Below are 20,553 nucleotides of genomic sequence, written 5' to 3' on the forward strand. Positions count from 1 at the left end.
AACCCCCCCCCCCCCCCTCCTTGAATACCCACATCGAAGGGCTTGTTGGAGTTGGTGGTGTCCTTGCATGCTCTGACTTCATTGTACAGCTTCTCTGACTGAAGAGGTGACAAGTAGGATGTGTATTCACAAGGAATGCTAATGCCATCATCTGAAAAGTGTTACAAACATCCTACACATAATTAGCATATACTGAAAGTTTTTCCATTTTAGTTGACTGTAGATGGCATTCATTATTGTTTGATTCAATCTTTTTGTATCTTTCATTTGAATTCCTGATAATTATCAAATTTTTACCCTGTAAAAACCTCTGAGCTCCATCCAGACATTCTGGGGAGAGTTCATTATCTCCAAACGATCCCAGGAGCTCGCTGACAAGGATGTCGGCTTTCTCTGGTGCCTCCCACTGCCTCATGTCACATGACACCACCTCAACGAGGTCCCCCCACATCTCATCCTTCATATTCTCCAGTCTGAAAATATACACAATATAAATTGTACTGTTGCAAGACTTATTTTATCTCTTATCAACTTGATTTGTTCAAATTTCACGATGAGTTGTAATTATTGTTGTTTAACTTCTTGATAATAATAAACTTTATATAGCGCCTTATGTAAAACAAATTACTCTAAAGCGTTTTACAAGGGTAAGGAGATGAATGCACCAATAAAACACAATTAAATGACAGTATGACATAAGATCTTATATCTGTAAAATTATCAAAATAAAACACTATAATTATTAAAGATAGGTAGCTAAAGTTGTTTTTTGTTTTGTTTTTTGGTAGAGTACCATCCAGAGTATTAGTGCCTTATCTTAAAAAGTACTTGAAAGTGCTTTACGTTACACTAAGAATACAAAGATCAAAACTTCCAAACAATAAACACACATACTGTAAAATTATATTCTACTGTCCCTTGACAGCAAACACAAATACATGTATACCCATATGCACTTGTAGCAAATTATCCTGAAATTTAATATTTGTTTGTTTATTGTTTTATGTCGCATCTGATAGTATTTTATCTATTTGTTTGTTTATTGTTTTATGTTGCATCTGATAGTGTTTTATTCATTTGTTTGTTTATTGCTTGATGTCGCATCTGAAAGTGTTTTATTTATTTGTTTGTTTAGGCCTTTTTTTTTTTTTATTGAGTTGGTTTACGGATCCGCCGCACTGATTTTTTGGGATGTTGGAAAAAAAATTAAATGGTTTTTCACTCCTTTTTATATTTCCGACGCTGTAATTTTTCCTTTTCACAACCCCCCCCCCCCCAAAAAAGAAGAAAATAGATTCCGCTGGACTGGATATTTGGACAGATGCCTCCTTCGAAATCTCGGGACAGTCCATAATATTCATGTGTGGAATATCAGTCAACTTCAGCCGGTGCTAACAATTATTCTGCACCTTAGTAACAATGCTTTTTGCTTCCAATATGTTATCTGTTTATAAAACTAACTTCTAATTAGCATTAGTTATGCATTGCATACCATTTAGATATGTAAATCCCAAAATAAAAACAAACACTTGTTTTCAGATGGCATCCATGACATACATTGGGTTGCACTAATCACCTAAACAAGTATAACCCTACCTGACCTTACCATGCATACATTTTGCCGAGGATTCACTTTTAAATTCTTATTAACGAGTTTTAAAAAAATATTCTTCATAATTAATATGTGTAATTCTTCATATTGAAGGAGGTTAAAAACATATTTAACATTATTGAATTCATTCATTGTATAAAATTTGTTGACTACCAACAATAAATTGATCTGACCTATAAAAAATTCAGAATTTTTTAATAAATGTTTATCGGGTTCATGAATTTATTTATAACTTTACTTGACTTCATAAATAAGACTTTAAAACTTAAAAGTAAATTTTTTTTACAAGATATATGCTTGGTAAGGTCAGTCAGGATTTTAGTACTTCAGGTCCCTATATACGTCATGGATGCCATCTTTTGAATGGAAAAACGATGTGGTTCTTTTATTTTGGGATTTACATAACTAAACAGTAAACAATGGACATTTGATAATGATAGAAAGTTAATTTAATAAACAAATAACATTTTTGAAGGAAACAGCATTGTTGCCAAGGTGCACAATAGTTGCTATATACCACCGTCTTAAGTTGACAGTGAAGAGAATATTAAAGTTGATAATAAATCAAGTTCATTTTTATTACTTAACATTTTGTCATTTGAATTTTTTTTTTTTACCTCCTCCGAACAGATTTGAAAATTTTGAAATCCGTAAACCAATTTAAAAAAAAAAAAATGGCCTTATTGCTTTATGTCGCATTTGATTGAGTGTTTTATTTATTTGTTTGTTTATTGTTTTATGTTGCATCTGATAGTGTTTTACTGATGTGGAGTCTTCACCAGCTGTAGTTTAAGTACCACAAATTTTACCATGTAGCAGTGAGTGTTTTTTTCATGCCAACTCAGTTTTTAAGGTCATATTCCAAAGACCTATCTAGGAAATTTTTTAAGGTCTGTAGGGGGCCGAAATAAGGCTATTCCCAATGCTGAAAAGCAGGTATTTTCCCCAATTTTGCTTTGAAATTTCCAAACAATGAAAACAAATCAAGCAGAGTAGCCTAATAGTAATTGTTCATAAATCTTCTTCACAGGCCCCCAGATTACAAATCTTGCTTCAAAATTGTTAAGTAAAACTAATTTTCTGACCTACAGATGTATGCTTATATGAATGAGGTAATTCAAACTTTGACCACTCAGGATTGGTTTTCTCCCTACTTCTTTGTATGTAACATTTTCCCCAATTTCAAGCAAATGTCGTTATTTTTCCCAATTGGAAAGGTCCAGGCCCTTGAAATCAAGACCTTAAAAAAAAACCTGCTATCACTTTTACTTCTAATGTGAGGGGACTGGCAAAGGAACAGCCACTATCACTATAAAATGTCTCAGGACAGCCACTATCATTATAAAATGTCTCAGGACAGCCACTATCACTATAAAATGTCTCAGGACAGCCACTATCATTATAAAATGTCTCAGGACAGCTACTATCACTGTAAAATGTCTCAGGACAGCCACTATCACTATAAAATGTCTCAGGACAGCCACTATCATTATAAAATGTCTCAGGACAGCCACTATCACTATAAAATGTCTCAGGACAGCCATTATCACTGTAAAATGTCTCAGGACAGCCATTATCACTGTAAAATGTCTCAGGACAGCCACTATCACTATAAAATGTCTCAGGACAGCCACTATCACTATAAAATGTCTCAGGACAGCCACTACCATTATAAAATGTCTCAGGACAGCCTCTATCACTGTAAAATGTCTCAGGACAGCCACTATCACTATAAAATGTCTCAGGACAGCCACTATCACTGTAAAATGTCTCAGGATTGATACATTGCCAGGATTAAGAATGGAACTTGGGGCTTCCCATCGGGTGATGTGAGCATCCTAACCACTTTGCTACTGGTAATTTAATGTTTAATAACATCTGTTTTCTTTGATATTATGTTGAACGAGGGTTCCGCCTATAAGTCAGATTTTTGGGAGTTAAATTTTGGTCCGACTTATAGGCGTGTCCAGAGAGGATTGGTATCTTTCTGGGCGGCGTAATGACAAATGTATAGAATGTTTTTTAAACAACTCTGTACTTGGACGATATCATAATTATCATTGACTGGACATATTATATTATTTATGTATTCTAAGATTATGCATAAAGTACATGTATTTACATATTTAGATAACTTTATTAATCTTTTAAAAGAGTATATCATTTATTTTCTAAATGACTTATTAACTTAATCTCTCATATAACTTGACTTACTGTGAATCTTTTGTTTATCGGTAAAATAGAATTGTGAACCCGATTTAATATTGAAGAATTCATATGTACCATCTAAAATATTTTTGATAAAAGATTTGATATCGTTCAAATATAGTTAAAACTGAGTCTATAATTCTTAACTATATTACTACTCGATTGTTTATGAAATTAATGGTATCCCATCGATACAGATTTCTTGGGGCGCATGCCACTACGTAAACACAGTGCAGAGATGCCAACCCTGATTGATTAAAAAGAGGAGTAAAAACAAATCTATGACCACAATTCCTGACTTTGGACAGACACTTGAGACATGTTGTGGGGTTAAACTAGTTTGGTGAGATCTGAACTCTCCCCAACAAGTGGCGTCTCCGCCATTGTTAAAATGATTGAAAATGTGCTTTTAATCTGCATCACTTAAATGTTTCTTGTTACACTAATCCATACTCAGGGCTCGCGCTGCCCATCGCATTTGTCGCATTTTGCGATTTTTCAGAAAAAAATGCGACAGAAATTCCGGAAATGCGACACCGACATTTCATATTTTAGTATTCGCGCGCCATTTTGAATTTTAGCTGTTGGCATCCAAACAGCCTCAGGTAAAACACCTGTGCAGCATTAATGTGGATACCCTGTCGCATGGGAACAATAAGACTTAGGGGTGTCTCGTTTAATTAGCAGTTTACACAAAACAAAGGGTTGATCCTCTATTTGCAGGTAGGTGTGAATGAAATGAACTTTGCACGTGCGAGTTGCCTATGTACACTTACATATCGTAATACACTGGGGAGATACCCCGAGTCATTACTGGGGAGTTACCTGTTTTGTACTGGATGGAATAAAAAGCGTGTGATTGTGCACACAAGCTAGTAATGGAAGATACTTCTGTGTTAATAAAAATATATAAAATTTAATTTGTCGGTTCATCACAGTACAAAAGCGATTTCATCTAGAAAGTTAAACTAGAATGTTCAGCTATATTTTCTAATCCATTTGACGGTAGTCTAGTGTATAAATAGAGGAATGTTGGGAAATTGAATTATTAATTAGGTCTTTGGTTTGATCTATTTAGAAAATGGCCATGAGGAAACGCAAAACTATAGGTTCTTCTGAAATTGCTATGCTGTCATCTTTTGACTTCACATCATCTTAAGCCATTTAAAATTTGTTTCAGACTTCATGAAGTCCCTTCTCCTCTACATGATGAGATTCACCAAAGGACCACTTTGTCATTCTGGATTTCAAGATGAAAACAGGATTCTTCAGTGAAAATGTGATGTGAAACTTTTATCATGTGTTATGTATTACAGTAATTAATTTTCAGTAACTTTGTCATCAGTGACTTTTTCTAGACTGCAAATTTAATGAGTAATATATGTCATTTACACTACTAAAATGATTAATATACATTTAGAAACTCATTTCTTGTCTTTATTTAATATAGCCAGTTTATATGCTATGAAATACTCCTAATTGTTTCTGGTATGAAATAGAATTGAGTCAACTTAGCCAAAAACAATATTTAGAAATAAAACCATGATTGTGCTGCAATGTCATCAGACTGACTAAAAAGCAATCTGCTGAAATACAATCGATTTTCACAATATCATAATAATTATAGTGAGTTGTGATAAAAGCTAAACAAAGCTATGTTGTATACATTGTGTAAGAATAATCAGAGATACGATATGTTGTATATGCCTCTTGAATAATATACATGAAATATAGATCTACAGTAAACGTGTATGAGTCGATGCATGCGCGCCAGGTTGCGACACAAAATTTTGGTCCAGTGTGAGCCCTGCATACTACGCATTATGCGTCTTAAAGATACGGATCAAAATTCTAACATTTTAATAAAAACCCGACTGAGAATGAAAAAAATCCGGATTTTTTTACTGATCGGAGTTTTAAGGTACTGAAGTCGGAGAGCGGATTTTCAGTTGAAAAATCGGAGAAACTCCGCCCAAATCGGGGTGGTTGGCATCTCTGACAGTGTCAGTTATAGGACATGGTTCATGAAGAGACAATAATTGTTTAAGTAAATGAATGATGAAATAGTCACATCAATAATCACCAGTAATACATCAAGGGTAGAGAGTAAACCCAAAACAACAGATATGGCTTCTTCAAGAAAATTGTGTTGACAGTGAGGACAAATTCCTTTTATGTCCTGACACTCCCCGGGGACTCTAAAGTGTATTCGTGGACTGTGGTGTTTGGTTTGGCTTTCAATAGTGGCTCAGTATTTATCAGATAAAATTATCAAACAAATATCTTTATTTTATTTGAGAGAGTTATGAACATTATAAAATATGCATATATGTACCATCTAAAACATTTTTGATCAAGATTTGAAATTGTTCAATGATAATTTAGATTGTAATTCTCCACTCCGTTACAACTTGGTTTATAAAATTAATGGTATCCCATGGGCACAGTTTTCTCGGGGCGTGTGCCACTAAGTAAACACAGTGTCAGTTGTCAGTTATAGGATACAGGTAATTAAGAGACAATACTTGTAAACGAAAGGACAAATTAATCATGATAATCGCCAATAATAGATCAAATGTAGTGTTTAAACCAAAAAACAACATACAATCTTCTTCAGGAAAATTGTACTGACAGTGGACGAATTCCTCCCTGCCCCAACACTTGCCAAGGACTTGAAAGAGACAATTAATGTGTATTGGTATTGAATGCTTTTATTTTCAAAAAAGGCTCGGTATTTATTAAACAAATTTATAAAACATAATTTTAATTTACTTGGAAGGGTTATGAAGAACATGTACAGTAAAAAAAATAATCAAGATCGGTTTTCAAAATATATTGGACAAGGGATATAACTCTTAAACAAAAACATGGACGAAATAAACGAAATAGTAACTGTTTAATTTGTTGAGAATAAAGTTAAATATTGATGTCATATCCCAAAATATTATTGGAACACATATAAATTCTTAAGAGTATTGATATTAAATTGAATTGTTGAGAATGTTATCTGAAACAGATGTAAAAGACATTTGAGCATTGTCAACCGATTCTTGCAAAAAGTTGCACTGACTTCAAAGCGGGTCTATGGCAAATACCTCTAAAATAACCTAAAAAATATATAACCGACATATAGGCGAACCGACTTAAAGGCGAGTATATACAGTATATAATTTCAGTTTTAAAAAAATGGGTCAAAGACTCAATTGGCCGGGTTGCAATTGTGACAGGGTGATATTTTTCTAAAGTAAATATATTATTTCATTATTTAGATTATGAAGATTAGTACATGACAAAAGTTGTCTTTACTTTTAATTTATTTTATGTACAACTTAATAGTATATGCAAATATCTCTAAAGTTATTTATAGATTATGAGATCATAATGGTCAGTAATAGCACCATGTAAATATTTATAGAATATAGAACTCTCCAATTTCATTGGTTGTCTAAGTTCCCTCTCTTTACTATTGTTCACATTTTGAATTGTCTTCTAAGAATATAGAAGTGTTTTCCAGAAGATTTTCCTAGTACAATTTGACTGTAAGTAAATATGACTTTCTTTTGAGTTTTTATGATCATATATAATTCAAAGTACATGTGCTTACTTTGAATTAATACATTTGCTGAATAGTTAGATTTTATGCATTTTCTATGATGGTAATTGAGTAAGAGTGATCATATGCATTTCTACATTATCTTTAAGTTATCAATTACAACTAAAGAGTAAAATGTATATCAGTATGAATGTATATTAAAACTATAAATCATGATTGAATCAAATGTAGTAGTTTAAATATGTTATGTGTGAATGTCAGAGTGTTCGAGTAGTATTCAGCTATTTTCACTTTTTATGATTTCCTTGTGTGAATAAGTAATGTAACATTAGTTTCACACAAGTATTTGATATTTCATTATTTCTATATAGATTTATTACCAGCATATAGAATATTTTGGACCTGACCAGAAATTTGGCTCTGTGTCACACATAGGTATGACATTGCATTTTTTTGTATATTCTTTGCATTATGATAAGTTCTGAATATTCTTATCAAGTTGATTATTTAGTCTATGATTAATTAAGTGCAATAGTCGAGTAAGATAAATCTATTTATTATTTATACCATATAGTAATCAATAGTCAAATATATCTTTATAAGCACTATTAAGGGGAATAACTCTTGGTTGTAAACTGTGCTGAGCAAATGAGTTTTCTTTGTTGATATTTTTATACTATATGTTTTAATTCATGATATATATTATATGTGATATTCTTGTTATATATTTCAGAGTTAATTAGAAAAGAATACAAACTCTGATAGAACCCTACCATTGGTGTTGAGTTGTTTATATACCTATACAATCCACACTATTACACAATATCTAGAGTAAATAATTTGGGCAGGGATTTATTTGGTGGTAGTTATCTGTTGCCCCGCTCGACTTACTGCTAATAATGCAGTCACGGACAACGACATGTCTCTTACTGTTACCGTGAATAGTCACATTTCCACGTTTGAAAGATGTAAATTCAGTCGTGGCGAAATAGGACAATGGATGTCTAGAAATTGTGGACGTTGCTGGCTTATTGGCCTCACAAATTCTGCAAAACATTTTGCCATCACGAAAATATCCTCCGCCATTTCAGGAATGGGGTTCTTCCTTTACTTTTGCATTTCTCTTTAGACATTGCTACGCCATCTTTTGATGTAGAACTTTCCCCGTGTGATTCTTGAATTTCTTTGTTACATGTACAAGGCTGAGGCTTCTGTTTTTTACTATTGATAAATCCAAAGTGCTCTAAACCTCGTTTTCCCGCCATCTTGATTGTTTTGACCGAGACTAAAAATATTTATTCAGACTTCCGATCCCGATTCTAAAATTTTACTGGTTGCCCAAATTTTCTTCACTCGCGAAAATGCGACTTAATTATAATCTCTAGTCGCAAAATTGATTTTCTGGTCGCAAATGCGACCGTTTTACTCGCAACTTGGAGCACTGCTGATATATGTAATATTAAGTAATAATAACTAAAATGAACAATAACTTCAGGTGCTTGAATTGTATATGATTATATGATAAAGAAACAGAATTTCTCTATTTATATTGCAAATTTACAACTCATGCCCAGAAAATTTGACATTCATATATAATTGAATTTTTCCTCAGAGGTAGTGCAACTAAATTTAACCACAAAAGATAATCTCATTTACCTTTTTCAAGTTGAACTCTATTTTTAGTAACAACTTTTTGCTGTAGCGCCCATATTCGACAAAGGTCAGACTTCAAAAAACCTAGTGCATAACTTCAATATATATACTTACTTTCTGCAAAGTTTCAAGGTTGTACATAAAAAAAACTGTAGGAGGAGTTGATTTCACAAAATTTCCCCAACCGCCCGCCCGCCCACACTTCACCATATTATAGACCGGATTTGCACTTCGTGCAACCCGGCCAAAAAAAATCAACAGGAGCTTTCCCTAAAAAATCCAAGTATTTAATTAATAAACTAGAACTGTCTTAACAGGACTAATGCCCTCACAAGACACACAGGAAGGTGGGAAATACTAAATTTGATCTCTTTGAAAAATAAAAGGTTTTCAAGATATACTTTGGACAATTACAACATAACACCCCATCTCCCACTCAAAATGGAAAAATACACATAATTCCTTGCATGTTAATCTTTTTTAAACAAAATAGCAGGTGCACAACTTCATTATTCATGTAAGACATACACAAAGTTTTAATCAAGTCTGCTCAACAGTGTTAAAATTACACTCTGGAGAAATTATGTCGACGGACGGACGGATGAACGAACAAAGCAATTCCAGTATACCTCCCTAAACTTTGTTGGTGGGGTAAAATAATCAGCTCCACTTACGTCACCACAGCATTGGGATTTTTCTCCACTGCATACACCTTTCTGATTTTTCTATCTGCCTGGTGGGATGCCGCAATGGAGGCTCTCACTAAGGGTCCTCTCCCTGCCCCGACCACCATCAGAACCCTACAAAAAAAGGGATGGGCTGAAAACTGTAGTTATATTGGTGCAAATGAACACATTTTCTAACATAAGCATAATGACAAAATCATAAATAGGAATGTCCGGAGAACTGGACTTTAATAAAAGTGACCAATGACAATATGGGTACATTGTATAACCAAATCTAGCACATTTTCTAACATAAATCCATTATCACTGATTGAGCTCCAGGCAGACTAAAGCTGACATTGGATGAGTTAGTAAAACTAGACCTATTGTCTACAGGATTGGATAGGATCAATCCACTGGATTCCCTAATATAGAAAAACTAACTTCCACCTCGACAGGACAGCCAGGCTTTACCCTTGCAAAAGGATGAATTTGGCCTGGATAATCAAAATGGATGATGATGATGATGGATGATAATGATGGACATCATCATCATTCTGAATAGCATTGTAATTAAATACTTCTGTAGACATTTACCTGAGTATCATTACACTAACACTATACTTTAGATCACTTTAATTTCGCGAGACCTTATCTTTGCGTGGATACAATGTCAGATGTATTTATTCACGAAACAAAACTTTCGGGAATCATTATTAATTGCTTAGGAGTTTATTTGTGAGAACTGAATTTTTGCACATGGCTAGTCTCACGATATTACAAGTAAACAATGTTTTTGGAAATAAAATGTGATTTACAGTATATTCGCAGAAGAAGAGTCAATATTGTACTGTTACGCGTAAAAGTTATTGTTTTTATTTCTAATAAATTTTAAATCTCTTCTTTATTTTTGTGATTTCTTGCGGAAGTTGCTCCTGCAACAAGTTTGCTCCTTTTTTGTTGATCCTGGTCTGCTCAAAATGCAAGTTTTATTTACAAGTAAATCATGGTTTAAATACATGTACATATGTTACTTAAAATGTACATAATTTGTCACAGTGGTATTATTAGTTTGTTTAAAGGGACTGATTCACGATTTTCCCCAAAATTTTGTTTTTCACTATAATTATTGATCAGAATCTACTGTCTAATGTGTTCAAATGATTTCACATAAAATTAAGGTTATACATTATCACAAAAGCTCATTTTAGAGGGTTCATTATTTGTTTTGTAAACAAAGATTGCTGTATGTTATTGTTTACAAAAATTTCAGAAGAAATGGATATCGATCTAAGTTTATTACAGTGGAACCCCGTTATTATGTTCCCCCTTTATTACGTTAGTCCGCATATTGCGTTGGAATTTCAAAGCACAAAACCAATTCTTAACAAACCTATATAAAATAGACCTCGTTATTACGTTGTCCTAAAATGCCGGGACTCGGTACTATGTTGTAAAAATTCCAACAAAAACGTAATAAACCCCTTATTATTCAATAGTGATTCTCAAAATAATAAGCCATTCACACCTTGACTGCCTGAGGCAGTCACCACGTAAATTTCCTGGTCTGTTTGGGGATTAGAGACGCTTGACTGATCACGCTTCGATAGATCTAGCAACATCAATACAGGTGAATACCCCGTATTGAAGCCAGTGATAAACAATTAAATAATATTTAGAAATTGTACTCTATGAAATTTACTTCATTTTTCATAGTTTGATAATCAAAGAAATAGTTTCTCAACCACCTGCGTGTTCAGCATAGTGTGATTACCTTCGCTATTAAAACTCTATTCACGGACAGCTTTGGTAGCAAACATGAAAGACAAGATTTATCGTAGCAATGTTACAACCGCTTGGGTAACTACTTGGACATAGGTGACTAAAGGTGTTCAATTAAAAAATTGTCCATTGTTTGGACATGCAGCTTGGGTGTTCGTGAATCTTGTCCATTCATACACCGATCAAACTGTCCTGTGTTATCGGCTGATTCGTGCACGGCATATACCTCAGTGAATATTTTAAAATCCCTTGATGCGCACGTGATTTTAGTGCCATCATTTAACGTTATAAATGAAATCTTCGTGCATCATTATATATTTTTTTTAAGTGGATTGCGCTTAAATTATTCTCCGTGTTTATCGTTGGTGAGAAAAGTGTGTAAGTGTTGGGTATCGTGTGCGTTTTGTGTCTATAGTTTTGTTGTTTTTTGGGTGGGATTTTTTTTATTGTGTTGTGTATTGTGTAATTAGAGAACTTAATAAAAACGATGCTTTGTTATTTTTTTAATACGAATGTTGAATATGATCCGGAACGAGTTATTGAGAGAAATTTACATGAACGCATTGTTTTAAAGTTGAACAAAATGGTGGTCCAAATGAATGCAGAAAAAGCAACATTTATCAAAACATCCTTATGTATCCTACACCAAAATAAAGAAAAGGAATAAGAACATGAAGAATTACGGACATTAAAGATAAGATGTAAATAAAACAAAGTATCATAGTCTTTTAAACAAAGAAACAGTAAAGATATATTCACACACCCCTTCACGGAGTACCAACGGACGATATACAATTTCCAAATGATATTTTTAACAGATTTCACTGGGAACGTTTATTACGTTGCCCCCAGTATTACGTTATTTTATCGTGACAAAATGGAAAACGTAATAACGGGGTTCCACTGTATATCTTTCATATTTTAAGCACTCCCCGTGTAAAATGTGTCATCTTAAAGTTAAAATTTGGGACAATGCAAAATTAAGATGCTTTATTTTACAAAATTGATATTTCACTGGTTTGTTTATATAAACAGACTAGAGTCTTTGTTTACATAACACAAATTTAAGGCTAAATTATTGCTTTTATTCTTGCACACTGTATGTCGAAATGTTCACTGACAACATTAAATGAGTTATATTTTTTATGTTTCACATCAAAAATAAAAAGTATTTTGTTGAAAAATTGTGAACCAGTCCCTTTAAATCAAACACAGTTGCAAACTCAATGACCTTATCATGCTGGCCCTATTTAAATGACCTTATCATGCTGGCCCTATTTAAATGACCTTATCATGCTGGCCCTATTTAAATGACCTTATCATGCTGGCCCTATTTAAATGAACGTTTGATTGTAGGTTTCATTTTGGTAATATTTATCTCAGTCCATTTATCTTTATTGTTTACAATGAATCTATTAATTTGATAAATTCTAAATGCTGATATATATATATGCATGTATATAAGTTTATAAATCATTTTCCCATTGTAAACAATATGTGTTTAGAAGCTAGCTTAATTATTCTTTGTTTACATGTTTACCTACAACCTTTTTATGTGATTGTAAAACATGAACTTTTCTTTTTTGTTACAGCTCTTTACCATCATATGTACACACCCATATGTACACACCTATATGTACACACCTGTATGTACACACCTATATGTACACACCTATATGTACACACCTGTATGTACACACCTATATGTACACACCTATATGTACACACCTGTATGTACACACCTATATGTACACACCTATATGTACACACCCTAATACATGCCAACTTTCCCGATTTGTGCGGGATTCTCCCGATTTGAAGCAGTTGAAAAGGCAAATCCCGATAGGGATTGCAAAAATACCCTGAAATCCCGATTTTCTAAAAATATCTCCCATTTTTACGACAACAACCCCCCATTTCCAACCGGAATTTGAAATCCCGCTTCATTTCTGAACTGGCCAATCAGAAATCGGGACAATAGTCAGCCATTGCTGTTTACCTGTGTCGCATGGTATCGGGGTGATGTAATTTACCTAGTCTGCCTGTGTCCGGGTGCTTATTGGACAGTGCGAAGCATGTTTTGATAGTAATTAATCAGGAAGACGGATTTCAAATTGACATATCCTTTACACAAACGTGAATGGCAATGATAATAGTGTCACCACCAAACAATCGGACATTCCCGATTTTTGCCTCTCGCTGACAGCATCCAAAATATGCAATATTAAAGGTACGTAAAACATATGTTTTTCCAACTATAATAATATAGTCTATACAAATCTATCTGTCTATAGCGATGTATTACATAGTCTATATAGTGCAGTATTCAATAGACTTTGTGATGCGTAATTTGCACAAGTCTGTACTGAATTTTATATTAGCAAATAGCTTTATTTTACAAGTAAAAACGTATATTTTTATGTGTTTTTTCCTGGTAATTATTTCAGATGTCATGGGTGCAAAGGTTTTGTTCGCAAACTTCATAGCAGGGCAGATCACTCCTTTTCTGGTTGCAATGCAGATTGTTCCACCAGACTTTGCAAGCCCATGAAATTGTTTACAGACAAGCAAGATTGCCTTTGTAGTCGTACCTAAATGCATGTGCTTTAATTTAAATTTTTGATATATAGACTAGCCAATGTGTATATGGTGTAAAAGGATGCAACTTCAAGTATTATTTGATAATATGTATGTGACTTGTTGGAGAGGATTTTTTGCTGAATAGATGATTTTAATAAAATACTTATCTATATCTTTCAAAGTTTTTTTTAATATAATTTTGTTAAAGTTAATGGTCAAACACACTTGATGTTGTGTTAATGTATGATACATGTACAATGATTAGATTGATATTTTATTTGAAAAGACAAATATTTATTTTCATGGTAAAATGTCGTGAATTTTGATCGTTGAAAAAAGGTCGTCGCGCGCAAAATCCCCCATGGGGATTTTCAAAAGTTGGCATGTATGCCATATGTAGGCAGATGTGAACATAACATGTTTACTTCATTGAAAATGTGATGGAAATTCACACGTCGTCTGTGCCTAGATGATTTGCTATACTGTTAATTTAAAAGTACAGATATATTCCAAGTATTCAGGTTATCAAACGATTACTTACACACTCTTTGTTTCTTTTTCCTCTGGTTTAATTTTATCCAGCAGGGCATAATACACAGCCTAAAAAGAGTTGCTGATCACTGTGATATATTCAAACTCGACAAAATGTCTCATCAAAAACGGTGTTTTAAGTTCAGAGGGAGATATATCGTAAAGGGCTTGAATTTAGTGGGGCTAAAATTTCGTGATTTTTAACATTCAGTATTTTACAATGGTTTGAATTTCACAGATAAACTCCTTTGAATAGTTTGTGTTTACTACCAAATACTTTGAACAGCACTTTGCGATAGTTTTACTTTTGCAATCGTTAATATAATCGCGAATATAGCAAACATAACACCCAAGCGAATATTTCCCCTTTTACAGTATATAGATATAAAGAGAGAGAGAAAACAGACCTTCTGGTATTGAGAGTATTTCACTGGATCCTTCTCAAATATTTCATACGTCTGGGACTCCAAATTATCCATCAGAGGCTGTCAAAGCATATTGCAGACATAATTTAGAGAACCCCAGAAAGTACTTACATTGTAGATACTGCTTATAGAATTAAAGGACTGACATTGGTTTAGGAGGTACTCTACATTGTCATAATGGCCAACTTCCTTTTAAAACATGAATGAAAATATAAATATCAGCAATATTTGTCTAATCATTTCAAATAGCATTACCTAGCTGAGCAGCTCAGTAGGTTAGCAAGTCGACTGCTGAACTATAGGTCGCAGGTTCAAGTCCAGCAGGGTTTTTAAATTTTTTTCAGATTGCTTTCTATTAAAACTGCATTTTTTGACTTAATAAAGTAAATTTGAAAGTTTTGAATTTCAAAATATTGTTGCACATATCCTCCACTTTTTCATCCATATCAAATTTCTGTGGTGTAGCATTCCTCCTTAACATTCCAAGCTTACTTGCAGTGGACTTTGTAGGTAGTCCTCGTAGCCTCTGGCAAACTGGGTGACAGGATCAGGGGGAGTCCGAGTCTGGAAAGTAAACAAATTATATTTACTGCAAAGAATTTCCTGTCAGACAGAAAAAAAAAACCCACTGTGTTACGAAATAAATCAATCAAGTTGTCAATTACAAATTTCACATACTGTCTGCATCGATTTTCCAAAGTTTCATAAGATTTCAAATATGAAATTATTTATACTGACACAAATATCTACATGCTTCTTAAGCAGAGTTTCAAACTGCCATCAGCTATTTTCTGACAAAAATTGAAAATGGTTGAGGAAAACAATAAACGGCCAAATTGGCCTACAAGTTTACTACTGAACAGAAAGAATGGCCAATTGAATTTTGTATGTAACGGTCAATCCTGTCATATATTATCCATCTCTATCCGACTAATTCATATTCGTTACTATCCACAGTTGTAGACTGCATCACCCAATGAAAGATGCAGTCTTAACGAAAAACGTTTTAGAGCACTGGTCAGCCAGGGCTTGTAGGAGTGGAATGCTTATACCCAAAATAAATTTACTGCTCCAAAGAAAACAAAAACAATTGTTATCTGGTTTTTATATTGCACGTATTTTTTCATATACATGTATTGTATACTAGTAGCTCTCTCTTAACCTCTATGTGATAAGCCCATGAAATCAAAAATATTATTTAAATGTCTTACATATAAACACAATATACCAATATAAACCCGCCCTGGAATCAGAACCTCTTTTTGCTCTACATGACTATGCAATATATATTTTTTTTTACATGTGTGATTGTAAAGAATAACATTTTTGAAAATTGGCAAGCTTTTGCCCTTCCCCTACGGTCCTAGGGATGCAGAAATCCAGAAATTTACAATTAATGTCCCCCTTGTCCCAAAGATGCTTCATTTCAAATTTGAAAAGAATTGGATGGATAGTTATCATGAAGTTATAAATGTGCAATTGTTAATGCACGACAGACGGCACACGGCATTGAACGCAGACCAAGATTACCCGGTGACTCAGGTGACCTAAAAATTAATGATTTGAATATTGTTGAAAATTAATTGGCCCATAATATGGTAGGTTTTTAGGACAAATAGCCTATTGCTTTTGTGATAGATAGGCCATCTGCCTTACACTACTTCATTTTAATCTGAAATCTGCTATAGTTGCTTTGAAAACAAACTTTCGCTTTTCCAACATTAACTATGGGTATAAGTATTTTCACTTTTTTCATATGTGAAAATGTGGGGGTTGTTTACCTGCCACAGATGATCTAGGTACTGCTGGTAGGTATGCAGACCTTTATCAGGGTGTCTGTCTGAACCACTCAAAATAATCTGAATCTCCAGCTGTAAAAACAGAAAATCTTTAAATATTTCATTTTCCACAACTTAATTCATGTTTTCTGTGAGAACTAATAAAATTCTTTCCATTTGACTTTAATGCTAAATAAATCAATTTAAAATTCTCAAAAATGTGGTTGGACATTGAGAAATCATAACTTTTGTCTCAAAAAAGGTTACTGAATTTAATGGATTTCAATGAAATTAAAATGAGCTCCACAAAGTGGGGCATATCCCTTCACAATGAGTGTCTACAATCTTTTTCTATGTAGTGACCTTGACTTTTGACTCCAAATCGTTAGGGGTCTTCCTCTCCTGAAACCGAAGCTACATGTGAAATATCAAATTAATCAAGCAAAAAATATGGTCTGTAGAGTGTCTAAAAGCTTTCTCTATGAACACCAGTGATCTTGAACTTTGACCTTTTGACCCCAAAATCAATAGGGTTCTTCCTCTCGATAACAAAGCTACATTCAATCAAGCAAAACATGTAGCCTGTAGAGTGTCTACAAACATTTTCTATTAAGTCCTGTAGTGACCTTGACCTTTGGCCCCAAAATCAAAAGGGTTCTTCCTCTCTTAATAACAAAGTTACCTGTGAATTGACCAAAAATATGTGTAGTGTCTACAAGCTCAGCGTTACACTCGCACACTCAGACACAAACTCAACCACACATGAACAGTTTTGTTGCTATATCCCCTCTCACAATGAATTGCAAGGGGATAATAAAGGGCTACATTGTTTACTATTTCTCTTACCTTGAACAACTTTTTGAGGAAATTCTGATGTGGTTTTGATAGAACTGGATATCCTCTTTTATTAGTCAGAAAGAGGCTGGTGGACACAACAGCACATTTAATTGGTTCAGCCAGCCACCTTGTTAGCACATCTTCAGACGGTAGATTGGCTGAAAGCTCCAGCACAACATTGATTCTTCTATGAGAGTCACAAAGAGTTCTGAACTCATGCCACCTGAAATCCATGGAAATTGAACTTCATGAAATCTATTATGCAGGCTTTAGTGGGGTTTTTTTTGTTGGTTTTTGTTGTTGTTTTTTTTGCAAAGTTGTGTTTAATACAAAATCATCAGCATTTAGAAGTGCATATACAGTAAAACATAGTTATAGTGAACCTTCAGAGCCAGTGAAAAACAGCTCAATATAACCAAACTTCATTATACAGTAAAACACGGTTATAGTGAACCTCCAGGGCCAGTGAAAAACAGCTCATTATAACCAATCTTTGTTATATCCATAAAATTTTCATTATTTTCCTCTCGTAGAAAAATAAAATTCACTTTGCAGTAAGTGCAACTTCTTTAAAAACTTGTTCTTCATAATTCTGTTTTACTGTACTAGGGAAAAGATTCAATACAGAGCTTTCATAAAGCATATACTATAGGAGTGGATGTGCTGAAAAGGGTTCAACGAGGATGCACTTAATCATCATTTTATGTTCTACTGACCACTTCCAGGTGTCATCTTGTGGTTCTTTTTCCTCGTCCAGTTGTCCTTCCATCAAGCTCTCCGCCTGATCTCTGGCCGATACCAGCGGAATCTGAATCCAGTATTGCTGCAATAAACAAGATACACATCACTGGTCTTTCTTTAGTCTTGAATGTATAGCAAGTATTTAGCGTGCGGAGCGGACGAACCTGGTATCTAAACACACAGCACAATGTACAGCTTTAATACAATGTGACGGACAGCAAGAACACAACGTTCAAATGTTCGAATGTACAGTCCAACATTTTGGTCACCTCTAGTTATCAATAGGTCACTTGTCCCATGTGGTTGTTTCATTTCACTCCCGATTATAAAACCTAACATAACTCTGTTAAGTGGCTATCTCTGTAACATGGTCAGAGGTCATAAAATTTCATACTAAGCCGCCATATTTCTCTATGTATAGCAGCTTTTTTTAATTGTCACATGACTTCCGAATGCACCTAGATGGTTGGCAAATGCGCCGTTTCAATTATACTAATATAAACAATTGATTAAGCATGGCAAGATCAAGATCATCGGTCTAACTTAATAAAGTGTTCCTATAGCGTAGCATGTACAAATTCAACAAAGTCGCATAATTCCTGTAAAATTTGTTAAAACAAAATGGAGGCACAATATGATCAACTACATATGGTGCCTAACAATCCTACAAAATTTGAACAAAATCCGTTGAGCGATTTCGGAAGAGTTGCGTCCGCAAAGTCAAGTGGGACAGATGGACACCGGTATTTCTATGTCCCCTTCCATGTTGCAGTGGGGGACGATAAAAGATGTAGAGTTAATTTGACCCTCATAATGATTCTCATCAATACATCAGTTTCGAGATACGAACTCTTCTGTATAGGAGGTGCATTTAGTGGAACTTTGAATGCCTAAGTGGGACAGAGTGTATATACAGCCAACGAGGAAGACGATGAAATGTATTAAAAGCGGCTTCTCTTTAAATATGTAAATGTGGGAAATACTAAATACTATCAAAAGAAATGTTTTACCGAAGTGGAAACATACAAACAATGTCATATTTGCAAGAAATGTCTTGGATATGGTACTTATGACCAGCGAAATAACGTGATAGGATAAGAATTATATGTATTTAATTACTCTCTAAATACTTATCACTTACTTAGTTTGTGTATCAGTCGAATTCGGGTTTTCAAACAGCGTATGAGAAACTTACTGAGTACATTCACTTACGCTATGATGAATATCTGTCCCACTCCCGCGTGTAAACAAATTCTTTCGCGCCTTACTATGTATGAGAGTTCTCCAAAAGGAAATAACTCGGACGTATCTCGAAACCGGCGTATTACCCCCCCCCCCCCACACACACACACAAGATTCATCAAATGATAAACCAAAAATATTAACCTCAAGATCAGCCATTGTGCAAGATCAAATATGATCTGGACATGATCATGCATGCACAACCAAATAAATCATTATGTAATTCTGACAAGATTTTAATGAATTCACTACTTCCTATATATTAGTATCCATCACCTGTCAAATGTTTGATGATCCTGGGCCTTACAGTATGCATAATAAGACACGGACACAATTTTAATATGCATGGTCATATAATTCCAAAATGAGTCTAGTTACAACAAAAGGTCTTTCCATCTATGAATCTATGTCCTGATACGTACACCTTCCTCCAAAGATGCATCAAAAACTGACCTTGTTGGAGTGATACCAACCCTGCCTACAGCACAATTGAAATGAGGAACATATCAAAGCAGTGGATGGTGGAAGATGTGTTTTGTTTATCTGATAGTTATGCATTGTGGACCCAAGTGAAAATGAAAATGGTTTACGACTCAGAAACTTTTTTCCTCGGTTAGAGTCCAATTTGCTCAACCTTTGACCTTGCAGATAAAAGCAGTCTTTCTCACCCCATGTCAAGTCTGTGAGTGAAGCATTGTGACTCCTGGTGAAAAGGAAATTTGCTTATGACCGACAAACTGTTTTCCTATATCAGAGTTCACCAAGATTGACCTTTGATCTTTTGACTTCAAAATTATTGGTGCAGGATTTGTTGGGACTTTTTGACCTTAAAATCGATCATCTCATGATGTTGAGTCTGTGGGTGAAGTATGATGGATCCAGATTAAAAGGGAAGTTGCACGAGGCCCAGAAACCAATCCATGCACAGACTAATTCCAGTCATCTC

The 20,553-nt window shown here is 34.2% G+C and overlaps 1 protein-coding gene across 3 annotated transcripts in view; it reads right to left on the reverse strand.

Annotated features, from left to right (window-relative positions):
* The window catches only part of LOC125663819 (protein arginine N-methyltransferase 5-like), a 44,642-nt gene that overhangs the window by 10,563 nt on the left and 13,526 nt on the right, over positions 1-20,553 (reverse strand). For all 3 annotated transcript variants that reach the window (XM_056154397.1, XM_048896202.2, XM_048896203.2), the window contains 9 exons: positions 18,341-18,447; positions 17,634-17,847; positions 16,791-16,880; positions 15,502-15,573; positions 14,992-15,069; positions 14,595-14,653; positions 9,701-9,826; positions 298-473; positions 33-151 (listed from right to left, as the gene is read on the reverse strand). In XM_056154397.1, coding sequence (XP_056010372.1) covers positions 33-151; positions 298-473; positions 9,701-9,826; positions 14,595-14,653; positions 14,992-15,069; positions 15,502-15,573; positions 16,791-16,880; positions 17,634-17,847; positions 18,341-18,447 — 1,041 coding nt within the window. The remainder of the gene's footprint in view (positions 1-32; positions 152-297; positions 474-9,700; positions 9,827-14,594; positions 14,654-14,991; positions 15,070-15,501; positions 15,574-16,790; positions 16,881-17,633; positions 17,848-18,340; positions 18,448-20,553) is intronic.

Source organism: Ostrea edulis, chromosome 1 (genome assembly GCF_947568905.1).
Source record: "Ostrea edulis chromosome 1, xbOstEdul1.1, whole genome shotgun sequence".
NCBI lineage: Eukaryota > Metazoa > Mollusca > Bivalvia > Ostreida > Ostreidae > Ostrea > Ostrea edulis.